Source organism: Oncorhynchus mykiss, chromosome 10, assembly GCF_013265735.2.
Source record: "Oncorhynchus mykiss isolate Arlee chromosome 10, USDA_OmykA_1.1, whole genome shotgun sequence".
In the NCBI taxonomy this organism is placed as follows: Eukaryota; Metazoa; Chordata; class Actinopteri; order Salmoniformes; family Salmonidae; genus Oncorhynchus; species Oncorhynchus mykiss.
Genome location: NC_048574.1, coordinates 52,340,667 through 52,357,744, shown reverse-complemented (window position 1 = coordinate 52,357,744; position 17,078 = coordinate 52,340,667). Strand labels below are relative to the sequence as shown.

At 44.5% G+C, this 17,078-nt stretch overlaps 1 protein-coding gene across 13 annotated transcripts in view; it reads left to right on the top strand.

The window, feature by feature from the left end:
• Positions 1–17,078, top strand: part of phldb1a (pleckstrin homology-like domain, family B, member 1a) — an 84,723-nt gene that overhangs the window by 39,178 nt on the left and 28,467 nt on the right. For all 13 annotated transcript variants that reach the window (XM_036933344.1, XM_036933346.1, XM_036933348.1 and 10 more), the window contains 2 exons: positions 6,246–7,474; positions 16,816–17,067. In XM_036933344.1, the coding sequence (XP_036789239.1) occupies positions 6,246–7,474; positions 16,816–17,067 (1,481 nt within the window). The remainder of the gene's footprint in view (positions 1–6,245; positions 7,475–16,815; positions 17,068–17,078) is intronic.

Here is a 17,078-nt window from a genome sequence, read left to right as displayed (position 1 = left end):
TGTTTTTTAGCCTAAATAATCGATAATATTTCAACCGGACAATAACGTCGTCAATATAAAAGGTAAACAAGAAAGGCACTCTCTCGGTCGCGCGCATGAAAAAGCTCTGTGACACGGCAGGGTCCACTCATTCAGACTGCTCTTACTCCCTCATTTTTTAAAGTACAAGCCTGAAACAATTTCTAAAGACTGTTGGCATCTAGTGGAAGGCACAGGAACTGCAATTTGAGTCCTAAATCAATGGATACTGTAATGGCATTGAATAGAAAAAAAATCCAACTTCCTGAATGGAGGTTTTCGCCTGCAAAATCAGTTCTGTTATACTCACAGATATTATTTTAACATTTTTGGAAACTTTAGAGTGTTTTCTTTAATTCCAAATGCTGCCCCCTACCCTAGAGAAGTTAAGAAGGAAAGAAATTCCCCAAATTTAGCAGACACACTTACCCAGAGCAACTTAGTTTGTGCATTCATCTGAAGATGAATGCACAGCTCGGTGGGACAACCACATATCACAGGCATAGTAAGTATACTTTTCCTCAATAAAGTAGCTATCAGCAAAATCAGAGTAGGAAAAGGGGGAAGGGGGGAGTCAAGTGCAAGTGTTGGTTCAGGAAAGTGTGGGGAAGGGGGGGACTCTGCTGTCCTAGCTTTTAGGGGAAGCTCGTTCAACCATTGGGGTGCCAGGACAGAGAAGAGCTTGGACTGGGCTGAGGGGAGCTGCCCTCCTGTAGGGTTGGGGTGGCCAAGAGACTAGAGGTGGCAGAACGGAGTGCTCCTGCCGGAAGCAATAGCAGCAGCAACAGCAGTAACAACAACCAACAATAACAAAAGGATGGAAATAGTGCCAGGACCATCATGACAAGAGATGAGTCGTTCGGCGGCTTGAGGATGTCCTACGTCACCATTAATGGCAGCGTCAAATTTAATTTCAAAAAGTAGCTGGCAATACAGCTAGTTCTGAAGAACCTAGCAAGCTAAACTGGTTAAGCGCTAACTCACTAACATCACTAACAACTAATTCAAATATTGTCATCTTTTTTTTTACTTGTGTTTTTGTAAAAACAAAACAAATGTTTTACATTGATGGAACATATTTTTTATGCCATTATTATAGGCTTAGTCAAAAAAAACTATCACAGATCTGAGTTATCTTGTTGCAGGTGTGTTGGACACAATGCAATAACTTAAAAGAAAAGAGAAACAAACACACTGCTCTTGTTATATTAATGCAATACATTTTGTATGCCATCATCTACACTGTAGATAGCTAAGCCTTATAAGCCTACAAACTAGCTGGCGCTAGTGCTGTCAAATAGTCCCACTTGTGCAATCAAGGGATGTGCTACTTTGATGAGTGAAGAACCTTAGCAAGCATGCATAGTGTTCGAAACAAACGACTGGATCCATAGATATAGAACAAAAATAATGAAAGACTGGGTCACGTCTCTGGCATGTATGAATTTACTTATCAAAATGAAAATATGTAATTTCTATTCCAGTAAATGTGTGCTTTAGTATTGTTTATTTGGCAGCTGTGGTATAATCAAATAACATTTTATTGGTGGCAGATGTTAATGCGAGTGTAGCGAAATGCTTGTGCTTCGAGTTCCGACAAGGCAGTAATATCTAACAAGTGTAAGGGATGAATAAGAATATGTACATATAAATATATGGATGAGCGATGGCTGTGCGGCATAGGCAAGATGCAGTAGATGGTATAGTGCAGTATATACAGTGCCTTGCGAAAGTATTCGCCCCCCTTGAACTTTGCGACCTTTTGCCACATTTCAGGCTTCAAACATAAAGATATAAAACTGTATTTTTTTTGTGAAGAATCAACAACAAGTGGGACACAATCATGAAGTGGAACGACATTTATTGGATATTTCAAACTTTTTTAACAAATCAAAAACTGAAAAATTGGGCGTGCAAAATTATTCAGCCCCCTTAAGTTAACACTTTGTAGCGCCACCTTTTGCTGCGATTATAGCTGTAAGTTGCTCTATCAGTTTTGCACATCGAGAGACTGAATTTTTTTCCCATTCCTCCTTGCAAAACAGCTCAAGCTCAATGAGGTTGGATGGAGAGCATTTGTGAACAGCAGTTTTCAGTTCTTTCCACAGATTCTCGATTGGATTCAGGTCTGGACTTTGACTTGGCCATTCTAACACCTGGATATGTTTATTTTTGAACCATTCCATTGTAGATTTTGCTTTATGTTTTGGATCATTGTCTTGTTGGAAGACAAATCTCCGTCCCAGTCTCAGGTCTTTTGCAGACTCCATCAGGTTTTCTTCCAGAATGGTCCTGTATTTGGCACCATCCATCTTCCCATCAATTTTAACCATCTTCCCTGTCCCTGCTGAAGAAAAGCAGGCCCAAACCATGATGCTGCCACCACCATGTTTGACAGTGGGGATGGTGTGTTCAGGGTGATTAGCTGTGTTGCTTTTACGCCAAACATAACGTTTTGCATTGTTGCCAAAAAGTTCCATTTTGGTTTCATCTAACCAGAGCACCTTCTTCCACATGTTTGGTGTGTCTCCCAGGTGGCTTGTGGCAAACTTTAAACAACACTTTTTATGGATATCTTTAAGAAATGGCTTTCTTCTTGCCACTCTTCCATAAAGGCCAGATTTGTGCAATATACGACTGATTGTTGTCCTATGGACAGAGTCTCCCACCTCAGCTATAGATCTCTGCAGTTCATCCAGAGTGATCATGGGCCTCTTGGCTGCATCTCTGATCAGTATTCTCCTTGTATGAGCTGAAAGTTTAGAGGGACGGCCAGGTCTTGGTAGATTTGCAATGGTCTGATACTCCTTCCATTTCAATATTATCGCTTGCACAGTGCTCCTTGGGATGTTTAAAGCTTGGGAAATCTTTTTGTATCCAAATCCGGCTTTAAACTTCTTCACAACAGTATCTCGGACCTGCCTGGTGTGTTCCTTGTTCTTCATGATGCTCTCTGCTCTTTTAACGGACCTCTGAGACTATCACAGTGCAGGTGCATTTATACGGAGACTTGATTACACACAGGTGGATTGTATTTATCATCATTAGTCATTTAGGTCAACATTGGATCATTCAGAGATCCTCACTGAACTTCTGGAGAGAGTTTGCTGCACTGAAAGTAAAGGGGCTGAATAATTTTGCACGCCCAATTTTTCAGTTTTTGATTTGTTAAAAAAGTTTGAAATATCCAATAAATGTCGTTCCACTTCATGATTGTGTCCCACTTGTTGTTGATTCTTCACAAAAAAATACAGTTTTATATCTTTATGTTTGAAGCCTGAAATGTGGAAAAAGGTCGCAAAGTTCAAGGGGGCCGAATACTTTCGCAAGGCACTGTACATATGAGATGAGTGATGTCGGATATGTAAACATTGTTAAAGTGGTGTTATTTAAAGTGACTAATGATAGGCATAGGCAAGATGCAGTAGATGGTTTAGAACAGTATATACATATGAGATGAGTAATGTAGGATATTTAAGGTGACTAGTGATACCTTTATTAAGTCCATTTATTAAAGTGGCCAGAGATTTGAGTCTGTATGTTGACAGCAGCCTCTCTATGTTAGTGATGGCTGTTTAACAGTCTGAAGGCCTTGAGAGAGAAGCTGTTTTGCAGTCTCTCGGTCCCAGCTTTGATGCACCTGTACTGACCTCGCCTTCTGTGGACCTATTGGGGCGGTAAGCAAATTGGAGTGTGTCTTGGTAAAAAGTACCAACTTTGACTTTTCTGTTTTAAAACGCCTGTGTCTCAGGTAGGGTGGAGGTGATATGCTCCTTGACTAGTCTCTCAAAGCACTTCATGATGACAGAAGTGAGTGCAACGGGGCAGTAGTCATTTAGTTCAGTTACCTTAGCTTTCTTGGGAACAGAAACAATGGTGGCCATCTTGAGGCATGTGGGGACAACAGACTTGGATAGGGATTGATTGAATATGTCCGTAAACACACCAGGCAGCTGGTCTGCGCATGCTCTGAGGACGCGGCTATTGATGCTGTCTGGGCCGGCAGCCTTGCGAGGGTTAACACATTTGAAATGTTTTACTCACGTTGGCCACGGAGAAGGAGAGCCCATGGGCTTTGGTAGCGGGCCATGTCAGTGGCACTGTATTGTCCTCAAAGCGAGCAAAGAAGTTGTTTAATTTGTCTGGAAGCAAGACATCGATGTCTGCGACGGGGCTGGTTTTCTTTTTGTAATCAGTGATTGACTGTAGACCCTGCCACATACATCTCCTGTTTGAGCCATTGAATTGCGACACCTACTTTGTCTCTATGCTAACGCTTTGCTTGTTTCATTGCCTTGCGGAAGGAATAGCTGCACTCTTTGTATTCGGTCATGTTTCTAGTCGCCTTGCCATGTTTGAAAGCGGTGGTTTGCTCTTTCAGTTTTGCGTGAATGCTGCCATCAATCCATGGTTTCTGGTTAGGAAATGTTTTAAAAAGTCACAGTGGGTACGACATCTCCGATGCACTTGCTAATAAACTCGGGCACCGAGTCAGCGTATGCATCAATGTTTTTGTCTGAGGTTATCCAGAACATATCCCAGTCCACGCGATCGAAGGAATCCTGAAGCGTGGAATCCGATTGGTCAGACCAGCGTTGGACGGACCTGAGCACGGGCGTTTCCTGTTTTAGTTTCTGTCTATAGGCTGGGAGCAACAAAATGGAGTCATGGTCAGATTTGCCGAAGGCAGGGCAGGACTTTGTATGCATCGCGGAAGTTAGAGTAGCAATGATCCAGAATGCTAGCAGTACGTGTCACGCATTCGATATGGTGATAGAATTTAGGAAGTCTCGTTCTCAGGTTAGCTTTGTTAAAATCCCGGCTACAATAAATGCAGCCTCAGGATGTATGGTTTCCAGTTTACATAGAGTCCAGTGAAGTTCTTTCAGGGCCGACGAGGTGTCTGCTTGGGGGGTGGATATATACGGCTGTGACTATAATCGAAGAGAATTCTCTTGGAAGATAATGCAGTCGGCATGGATTGTAAGGAGTTCTAGGTCAGGTGAACAAACGGACTTAAGTTCCTGTATGTTGGTGTGATTACACCATGAGTCGTTAATCATACACCCGATTCCCTTCTTCTTACCAGAGAGATATTTGTTTCTGTCGGCTTGATACATGAAGAAACCGGGTGCCTGTAACAACTCTGACAACATATCCCGAGTGAGCCATGTCTCTCTGGAAGGCAACTCGTGCCCTAATTTCGTCCACCTTGTTATCTAGAGATTGGACATGCTCGGGAGCGGTGGATGGTGTGCTCTCCTTCTGAGTGTGACCAGTACACCGCTCCGGTTGCCTCTCCTGTTTTGGGTCGGCCTCCGGGATAAGATCTCATGTCCAGTGTGGAGGTCCTAACAAAGGATCCGCTTCAGGAAAGACATATTCTTGGTTGTAATGTTGGTAAGTTGTCATTACTTTTATATCCAATAGTTCTTCTCGGCTGTATGGAATAACACTTGAGATTTCCTGGTGATTTCTGGTGCTAACAATGTAAGAAATAAAATATAAAAAAAACAATCACTGCATAGTTTCCTAAGGACCTGAAGCAAGGCGACCATCTCTGTTGGCGACTCCTTGCAATCGTATAAGCGGGATAAATCCCTCCACACTGTACATTACCTTGGAAATAATGAACTCTGCGGAGGGACTCCACTCCGAATCGTCCCACTGTGTTGTCCATTATTCCTAAGGTAATGTACAGAATGTCAGCATTTATGCCTTACTTATACTATAGGGACTTTTTGTAGCCTCTATACACTTTATTGTGTCTTAATTCTGGCCCTGTGCTGATGATGTCTCTTGGCCTGTGCTGTGGGTGGTGCTGACTGAGAGTCCATTCTCCTCTGACCTTAGTGCTGCAGCTGGTCTGAGAGCCACACCCGATCGTGTGTGTGTGTGTGTATGTGTGTGTGTGTGAGAGTGTGAGTGAGAACCACACTTTCCTGTCTGGGCCCAGTGAGATTGAAGTAGAGAGTGTTTAAATTTAGCAGCCCCAGATCCCTATAGGATTACAGCACACACAGCTGAGAAACAAAACGTACAACACACACAGGGTGTTGCCACAGTAGCCTATATACAGTACTGGATGTTTTAGTAGGCTATAAAATACTTTTGGGTGTGTCCGTCTGTCTGTCTCTCAGTCATTGTTGATGTGTGTCGACTACTTTAGAAACATACAGTATATACCTTTAAAACACTGACAGGTTCCTTTTCCTGTCTTACCATAGACTCCCACACGGTGCTGAATGGGAACCACCAGCCTGCCCCCCATGAGAGGACCCGTTCCGGCTCTGGCCCACACCCAGGCCCCCTGACCAGCACCATAGAGAGGGACCTCCAGGACATCATGGACTCTCTGGTGATGGATGACCCCCAGTCCTCCGGGAAGCTGGCCCACCACCCCATCCCTCAGTCCCCCCTCTCCCCCATGCTGAATGGGGGAGGATGTTACCTGCTCTACCCTCCCACCAGCCCTGGGGCCATGTCCATGGGCTCCAGCTATGAGAACGCCTCCCCGCCCGGCCCCTTCTCCCCGTTCTCCTCTCCTCTGTCGGCTGCCAGTAGTGATGCTTTTCCGGGGCCTGATACTCCTCCAGTGCCTGCCCGCTCCTCCAGCTACACCCTCACCACCCAGACCCCTGTCACCCAGACACGTACCACCCCTCCTGGGGGCTACAGTGGACCTGCTGATGTGCAGAGGGTCCCGGAGAGCCCCAGGCCTCTGAGGAGGGCCCTAGCGGAGTCCTTGCCAAGCCCCACTGCTTCCCGTAGAGGTGTGGGTCAAGACAGCCCAGTAGGCAGTTCAGAGACTCCTAGAGCAGTACATGGACCATCCCACATCCCAGTCTCCAGCGCCAGACTAAACTCTAAGTTCTCTGGATGTCAGGCATCCACGGCCCCCTCCAGCCCTAGGGTGAGGGTGGGTGGCTTAGGCTCTCGTCCTCCCAGCCCCCAGCACCTCTTCCAGGCCCAGTCCCACACAGACAGCCCTCAGCAGACACGTAGGACCCCAGAGCCCTCTGGACCCTACAGTCTGAGGGAGCTACCCCCTCCCAGCCCCTCCATGTCTCGTAGAGGGGCTTCTCCAGCACAGGGCTCCCTCCAGGATAGGGGGCTGCGAGCCAGGAGTCCCTCTCCCACCTCCGGGGGAGGCAGGCAGCAGAAGGGCAGCCCGGGTATCGCCATTACCCCAGCCTTGGGCTCTCTGTCTGGGTCTGGGACAGGAACTGGGCCCTCTCCTCTCACGAGCCCCCAGGGACAGAGGAAGAAGTCTGGTAGTGCTGGGGCCACCAGGGACCCAGCTGGAGCATCTAGGGACCCCAAGGGGCCTTTACGGCCCCGGACCCGGGAACGCAAGAACAGCATCTCAGAGATCAGTGACAACGAGGATGAGCTGCTGGAGTACCACCGCTGGCAGAGAGAGGAGAGACTCCGCGAGCAGGAGATGGAGAAGCTGGTGAGTATTCAGGTGTGTGTGTGTGTGTGTGTGTGTGTGTGTGTGTGTGTGTGTGTGTGGAGGTGGGCGGCTATATGTGCTCAGAGGAGTCTAGTTCTATAAAGAGGGGGTGGTGTCTATATGTGCTGGGTGGGTGTTACAGTCTAGAGGAAGCTTGCCTTGAAATTGACTGCTGCACCCCCGCTCCTGTGTTGGGTATATATAGCAGTCAGGGAGACACCCACGCCCTCAGCACATGGACTTTTAGACTCCCTAAGGAATTTACACAAGCATGTCACTCTGATTGCATCCCAAATGACACCCTGTTCCCCACAGTGGGCTCCAAAATTTACTGGCACCCCTGACTGGCAATGCACAAACAATACTTGAAAAAATATAAATAATATAATTACAGAGAGAAACTCAAAATACCAACATGTGAGAAATAGTGTACTTTATTGATGTTTCAATGGAATCCACCAAAATAATTTATTGATTTAATTAAACATCTATATCCTCTACATCAAGGTTTCACAATTAATGGCACTCTTAAAGATTATTGTAAACATCTATCAAGTTTATTGTAAATTGTAAACATCTACCAAAATTACACCAGGAATTAAATTCCACTTATTTATGTTTATCTTAGTCTTAAGGAACTATATTGTAGGTAACATGGGTAACATGCATGCAATATCCCTTCAACATCCAACACCATGAAGAAAACAAAAGAACTGGCAGTTCAAAAGAGACAGATGGTCGTAGACCTTCATAAATCTGGTAGTGGCTACAAGAAGATCCACAAACGATTGAATATACCACTGAGCACTGTCAGGGCAATTATAAAAAAAATCTAAAGATAAGGAACAGTTGAGAACCTCACGGGTAGAAGACGCAAGGATAGGGAGGAGGATGGTGAGAGAAGCAACAAAATCCCCAAGAATCACTGTGAAAGAATTGCAGGCCTTGGTGGCGTCTTGGGGTCACCAGGTTTAAAAAAGCACCATCAGATAGGCTCTTTGGAAGGGTTGCCAGAAGAAAGCCCTTTCTGACCCCAAGACACAGACAGATGCAAGTGCTTGGAGTTTCCTAAACGTCATTTAAATTATGACTGGAAGAAGGTGATCTGGTCAGATGAGACCACAATTGAACGTTTTGGTCAGATACAGCATCGGCATGTTTGGCATCGAAACAGAGATGCATTCCAGGAGAGGCACCTCATACCCACGGTAAGATATGGTGGTGGATCAAATATGTTTTGGGGCTGTTTTAATTCCAGATCTCCAGGGGCACTGATTAAGATTGATGGCATAATGAATAGTGGCTAGTACCACCAAGTACCAGTCAATTTTGGCTGACAGTCAGGTTGCCTCTGCCAGAAGGCTGTGACTTGGCCGTAGGTGGATTTTCCAACAAGACAATGACCCCGAACATACCTCAAGATCCACACAGAAATGGTTCTGTGTCAACAAAATGTATGTTCTGCCATGGCCATCTCAGTCGCTGGACCTCAATCCAATCGAAAACCTGTGGGCTGGTTTGAAGAGGGCAGTTAATAAGCGCAAACCCAAAAATGGGAAGGATCTTGAAAGGATCTGAATAGAGAAAGGGTCCAAAACCCTTCCAAATGTGTTCCTTAACCTTGTCAAACATTACAGGAAAGACCTTTATCCTTGCCAGAGGTGGTTGCACTGAGTACTAAATGAGGAGTGCCAATAATTATGAATCCTTGATTTTGGTGAAATTGATTTTGTATTAAATAATTGTGTGATTTTGGTTGGTTCCATTGAAAAATGTATGAAGTACAGTATAAAGTACAGTATTTCTCACATGTTGATATTTTGAGTTTATCTCTATAATTATATTGTTTATATTTTTTGAAGTATTGTTTGTGCATTGCCAGTCAGGGGTGCCAGTAATTTTGGAGCCCAATGTATATAGTGCACTACTTTGGACCAGAGCTCTATGGACCCTGGTCAAAGGTAGCTCACTTTCAGGGAATAGGGTGCCATTTGGGGCACACACCTCTGACTGAGCCCAGGGGCATGGTGGCTCAGTCACCATGCAAACGCACGCACGCACGCACACACACACACACACACACACACACACACTCCACTCCACTCCACTCCACTCCACTCCACTCCACTCCACTCCACTCCACTCCACTCCACTCCACTCCACTCCAGTAGCTCTGGGTTCATGCTCCTGCGAGATAGCAGCTGATGAGACCATGGGGGGGGGGGGGGGGGGGCTATTTCTGGAGCCAAGAAGTCTCTGGGAACAAACAGGACAGTTATTGACAGCATTTTGCAATAAGCATGGGAGAGGGGGCAGAGTGTTAGCATGTATGGAAGAAAGGTCAGAGCTGTGAGTTGGGAGGGAATGTGTCAGGGGCCTCATTTATAAACTTTGCATACGTACAAAATATACCCCAAAACTTGTGTGTCAATTTTCACGCAAAAGTTGGCGTTTATAAAAAAAACGGAATTTGACATGAGAAAGTGCTTATCTTACCACAAACTTTAGACAATGCCTACACACAATATCTAGTGGTTGAAGTTTTGCATTACAAGCATGTATTTTGTGAAAATAGGTTATATGATGACACCCTTATGCATAAAAAAGGAAAATATAGTAACAAGATGCAAACATTTGTCGTTAGCGAAATGAGCTAAAATCTTTTTCTTTTTTCTTTGCAATCTAAAATAATTACAAATAGGAATATATTCCATATTAATTTCCATGAACATTTACAGAATAAATTCCTCACCTTTTCTGACTGTGATGGTTTCAAATAAAATAATACAGTGGGGCAAAAAAGTATTTAGTCAGCCACCAATTGTGCAAGTTCTCCCAGATGAGAGAGGCCTGTAATTTTCATCATAGGTACACTTCAACTATGACAGACAAAATGAGAAAAAAAATCCAGAAAATCACATTGTAGGATTTTTAATGTGCGTATTGTTGAGCTTATAATATAAGGAAATACAACTTTATCAACATTGTAAGCTAAACGGTCAGCCTCATAGCTTTTTAAAATGGTTTATGTGCAGTGGTTGTATGCCATCCCAGATCTGTTCGAGTCTGTTATGTACCGTAGACATATTTTTCATCTTCCCAGGGAAGTAGGATGCTCTTAAAATTTCGAGCCCTGGAGGGAATTATTTTATAAAGACATAAAAAGTGTGTGGTTTTAATTGTTATATTGCAATATTTTATAGGCTACTAAGGGTGGCCAACAATCCTCCAGGAGAGCCTTAAAAGGGGAGTGTTGTATTTTCAGATATGCAAAAAAGCCAATAGGCAGAGTGTATACTCATTTTTGTCTGGTTCTCTATGGTAAAAAAAGATAGTAATGCTTTTTATTTTGTAATGTGGCATCCTTGCATCATACAATGTTGTAAAAATGGTGTTAGAGACTTTAATAAATCAGCAACAAAAAAAATCTGTTCTACAACCCTGTAGGCTGTCTCATTGCCATTGGTTATCAGTCCTACCACTATTGTGTTGTCAGCAAACTTGAAGATGGTGTTGGAGTCGTGCGTGGCCACACAGTCGTAGGTGAACAGGGAGTTCATGAGGGGATTAAGCACACGCCCCTGAGGGACCCCCGTGTTGATGGTCAGCGTGGCGGAGGTGTTGTTGCCTATCCTCACCACTTGCTTTCAGGAAGTCCACGATCCAGTTGCAGAGGGAAGTGTGAACCTCAACACGGGGTCCCCTCCGGGGTGCGTGCTTAGTCCCCTCCTGTACTCCCTGTTCACCCACGACTGTGTGGCCAAGCATGACTCCAACACCATCATTAAGTTGCTGAAGACACAAAGATCACTGACAACGATGAGATAGCCTATAGGTATTAGGTCAGAGACCTGGCAGTGTGGTGCCAGGACAACAACCTCTCCCTCAACGTGAGTAAGACAAAGGAGATGATCTTGGACTACAGGAAAAGGAGGGCCGAACACACCCAATTCACATTGACAGGGTTGTAGTGGAGTGGGTCGCCTTTTCCCCCTCAGGAGACAGAAAAGATTTGGCATGGGTCCCCAGATCCTCAAAAAGTTATACAGCTGCACCATTGAGAGAAACTGTTCGGCATCCGACCTTAAGACGCTACAGAGGGTAGTGCGTACAGCCTAGTACATCACTGGGGCCAAGCTTCCTGCTGTCCAGGACCTACTGCATATATTAGGCGGTGTCAGAGGAAGGCACAAAAAATTGTCAAAGATTCCAGTCACCCAAGTCATAGACTGTTCTTTGCTACCGCAAGGCAAGCGGTACTGGAGCGCCAAGTCTATGTCCAAAAGGCTCCTTAACAGCTTCTAACCACAAGCCGTAAGACTGCTGAACAATTAATCAAATGGCCACCCAGACTATTTGCACTGACACCCCCCCCCCACTTATTTTTACACTGAGAGAAAGAATGAAAAAATAATCATTTGATTTAATGGCATAATTGCGTCATTTTCCCCCCTTGTTTATTGGGTGGCCATTTGATTAATTGTTCAGCAGTTCCCAGGAGCGGAAAAAAATATAAATAAATGATATTAAACATTAAATATAAAATCAAACAGCTATTGATTTGAATATCTTGTGGCTGAAATGTTAATGCCAGCTTTTTCAGTTTACTCTCTATGCATAGTCACTTTACCCCTACCTACATGTACAAATTACCTCAACTAACCTGTACCCTCGCACATTGACTCGGTAACGGTACCCTATGTATATAAACTCAGCAGAAAAGGAAACGGCCCTGTCTTTCAAAGATAATTCTTAAAATCCAAATTACTTCACAGAACTTCATTGTAAAGGGTTTAAACACTGTTTCCCATGCTTGTTCAATGAACCATAAACAATTAATGAACATGCATCTGTGGAACGGTCGATAAGACACGAACAGCTTACAGACGGTAGGCAATTAAGGTCACAGTTGTGAAAACTTAGGACACTATAAAGAGGCCTTTCTACTGACTCTGAAAAACACCAAAAGAAAGATGCCCAGGGTCCCTGCTCATCTGCGTGAACGTGCTTTAGGCATGCTGCGAGGAGGCATGAGGACAGCAGATATGGCCAGGGCAATAAAATGCAATGTCCGTACTGTGAGACGCCTAAGACAGCGCTACAGGGAGACTGGACGGACAGCTGATCGTCCTCGCAGTGGCAGACCACGTGTAACAATACCTGCACAGGATCGGTACTTCCGAATATCACACCTGCGGGACAGGTACAGGATGGCAACAACAACTGACCGAGGTACTTCAGGAACTCATCAGTGCTCAGACTGTCCGCAATAGGCTGAGAGAGGCTGGACTGAGGGCTTGTAGGCCTGTTGTAAGGCAGGTCCTCACCAGACATCACCGGCAACAATGTCGCCTATGGGCACAAACCTACCGTCGCTGGAACAGACAGGAATGGCAAAAAGTGCTCTTCACTGATGAGTCGCGGTTTTGTCTCACCAGGGTTGATGGTCGGATTCGCATTTATCATTAAAGGAATGAGTGTTATAACGAGGCCTGTACTCTGGAGCAGGATCGATTTGGAGGTAGAGGGTCCGTCATGGTCTGCGGCGGTGTGTCACAGCATCATCGGACTGAGCTTGTTGTTATTGCAAGCAATCCCAATGCTGTGTGTTACAGGGAAGACATCCTCCTTCCTCATGTGGTACCCTTCCTGCAGGCTCATCCTAACATGACCCTTCAGCATGACAATGCCACCAGCCATACTGCTCGTTCTGTGTGTGATTTCCTGCAAGACAGGAATGTCAATGTTCTGCCATTGCCAGCAAAGAGCCCAGATCTCAATCCCATTGAGCACATCTGGGACCTGTTGGATCGGAGGGTGAGGGCTAGGGCCATTCCCCCAGAAATGTCTGGAAACTTGCAGGTGCCTTGGTGGAAGAGTGGGGTAACATCTCACAGCAAGAAGTGGCAAATCTGGTACAGTCCATGAGGAGGAGATGCACTGCAGTACGTAATGCAGCCGGTGGCCACACCAGATACTGACTGTTACTTTTGATTTTGACTCCCCCATTGGACACATTATTCAATTTCTGTTAGTCACATGTCTGTGGAACTTGTTCAGTTTATGTCTCAGTTTTTGAATCTTGTTATGTTCATACAAATATTTACACAAGTTTGCTGAAAATAAACGCAGTGGACAGGGAGAGGACGTTTCTTTTTTTGCTTAGTTTAGCTTCGTTATTGTTATTCTATTGTTCTTTTTAAAAATGTAATTTAATTTTTTACTTTATTTAGTAAATATTTTCTTATCTATATTTTCTTTTGCAGTTTGCAGTGTTGGTTAAGGGCTTGTAAGTAAGCATTTCACTCTAAGGTCTACTACACCTGATGTATTCGTCGCATGTGACAAATAAAGTTTGATTTGATACAACAAGGATACTATTCGTCCCATCTCTCATTTAATTGGAACTACTTCACAGTAGTAAATAGATAAGCTATTTCAAGTATTTTGCTCTATGCGATCCGGAGCATGATTAAAAAAATAGGCAACAGGAGATCTTAAAGGAATACTTCCGGATTTTGGCAATGAGTCAGATAAACTGGGGAATACCATTTGTATGTCTCTACGTGCTGTGTGAAGGGAGTTGCTAACTAGCACTAGCGCAATTGCTAACTAGTGTTAGCGCAATGACTGGAAGTTTACAGGTTTCTGCTAGCATGCTAGCCAATACCCATCTGCTACGGTGCTGATGGTCTGTCTATCTGTGTTTCTGTGTCTGTGTGTGTGTCTGTGTGTACATGCATGTGTATGTAATCGCGAGTTGATCAGATATCCAAATTCTTTACACAAGATTACACTTATCCTCATAATGTCATTTTATGAGTAAGAGAGATAAAGAGAAATGCGGGGAGAAGGATAAGATAACAAAGCTAAAAGGATCAGAGCGAGAGAGAGAGAGAGAGCTTTTATGTTGTCCTCTCTCCTGTCCTGTGCTGTCAGTGAGGTAATGTGGGTCATGGTGTATCTGTGGTCTAATTCCCAGAAAGAGTAGGGGCAGAGCAGCCCATAGAAATTGAATTGCTAAAATGGAAAAAGACCCTCAGACCACAGCAATTTGACTGTACAGTCACAGCGCTGACTGAAAATAGAGCCAGTCTGAAAGACAAGTCCGCTCACTCAACAGTTTTAACTAACTAAAAGATATCCAGTTTCCAGCAGAGCCATAGATAGAGATTGGTTTCCGTTGTAGATTTAGGTCATTATCAGAGGCCCATACCTTTGTACTGTATCTGTATCTGTTCCTGGTTTACCCCGGCCTACCCTGGCTGTTTGACTGTTGTTGCCTTTGGAACTGTTTGTAGTTTAGGCTACTCACCATCAGGGGGCAACCAAGTACCATATCCTTGAACCTACAAACGTGGAGGATTTTTTAGAGTAGGATTAACTGGTGCTAGGAAGGTTATTAATTGTACCTGTTACTAGATATAGTGATGTCAGTTCAGCCTGCTCTCTTTGTGTCATGCTGTGGTGCTTTGGTAGACTGACTGCCGACATCTCCTTTTTAAATTTTTATCATATTCACTTTGGGATTAACAGATCCTTCTTCCAAGACTGGAATGAATGACACAAAGAACAAACTGGCAGTTACCTTTCTCACTGTTCCACTGAACAACATTTGGGAGTCTTGTTGCTGTTGTTAAACTCTGAATCCAGTCTTAAGGAATTTGACTGTAGGACCCTATGTAAATGCAATCACAATATGTAATATCCTGACAAAAAGGCTGAGTGTTCCACGCTAAGCCATAAGGAATGTCTGAATGTTTGTAGATACTTAGAAAGTATATTATAGTTGGGCATTCACAGGCTTTTCTCTCACTCTCTTGTGCATTTCTTCCCTGGTGGTTTCACAAACATGTTACACGGGTCATTAGTGGCCCACACACACACACACGCAGCGTTAAGTACCCTATTCTGACCCTCATGTTGTAGACTTAAGACACAGCTATGTATATGGCTCTAAATGCTGATTCTGACACCTCTTTTCACAAGAGTCGGCCTTTTACAATATGCCTGTATTGATTTGAAATCCCTTTTCAGTCTGGGCAACAGTGGTCATGAGTTCATATAATTTTAGCTGTTTGCCAACAGTTTTGACAAAATAATATACCGTAACACTGTCATAATATCTACAAATGTACCTATACCGAGTTGTACTTTGTAGGTGCAGTATGATTCAATTTGTTATATGCAGAGTAACAATACATAGCAGTACGTGTGAATACATTGCATGACTCCATCAACCTGTTTGCAGGTCATGGTGAGCTGTGGTGTCTGTCATCTCATGCCACTATTATCATTTAGCCTAGCTTCTCTGGCCTGAATGGTGTGGAGTAATGGGAGGCATGGGTGTCCTTCCAATGGTACTGCCAACCTGGCTGCTCTACAGGCAGACTAGAGGCCATATGTATATGGTAGAAATGAAGTAGGACCTACATACACGATTACTTCACTAGATACCTTTAATCAGTCTAGTAAATACACAACATTTGAATCAAAGTTTTCTTCAGCAAGCTCAGCACCCCCTAACAAGTGATGTTTGTTTAACTATACAGACTATATGTACTGTGTGTGGTACACAGTGTAGTGGGGCAGAGTGGAGATACATGTGAGGGTAAATGACTGCAGCAGATGGTGAGGTCAGAGGTGAAAGGTCGGCTGAAGACACTGATGGGGTCACAAAATGGGTAGCAGCAGGGGGTACTAAGGGAATGATGGTAGCATTGTGTGTGTGTGTGTGTGTGGGGGGGGGGGTGTGTGTGTGATAGCTGTGTTTTTGTTTGTGTTACTTAATGTGTCTATATTGAGTGTGTGCGTATCTGTATATTTGTACTGGAAGTAGGTGCATTGGTTTACACCTTTATTTGGTTGGTGTATATGTGAGTTAATGTTAGTTAGGTTTAGCTTAGGTGCTCTCAACATATCTGTTTCCTAAGAGGTGGTCAAGCAGCTAGAATAGTGCTCTATGGAAGTCTAAAATATATGTGATTTAGAAGAAGAAAGCTCTAGCCTGGTTGGGGCCAGAGAGAAAGTTTAACACTTTCCCTGTTCTATATCAAAATACAGACCTAGCCTATACAGTATGAGTCTGGCATGATGGCTAGAGGACCCCTGTAAAGGGACAGTTATGCTCATGCCTGTTTAGTCACTTCTGGTGTCTGGTTACAGTCAGCCAATAGGAACAGCCGATGGCTCTGAGACAGCTGCCTGGACGGGACAATGTCACACAAGGACAATTTTAGAGGCAATCTGAGCTGTGTCATTGTGTGGTTTGTAGGCCTTCTTACCACTTTGCTCTGTGTGTGTGTGTGTGCGCGCGCATGTGCGTGTGGATGTGTGTGTAGGAGCGACAGAGGTTGGAGACCATCCTTAGCCTGTGTGCGGAGTACACCAACTCTCCCCAGTGTCTGGGTGGTGAGACAGGGAGTACAACAGGGCACTTCCCTGGACCAGGGGAGGGGGGCGCTAGAGAGAGACCCTGTACAGAGACAGGTGGTGGGGCGACTCAGCGAGGAGGAGTGACTCAGAGGCAGAGAGAGAGTGACGAGGAGAACCAGAGAGAGGAGTCCAGCAGCACAGAGAGCACTCACCAGGAGGTGAGAAAAAA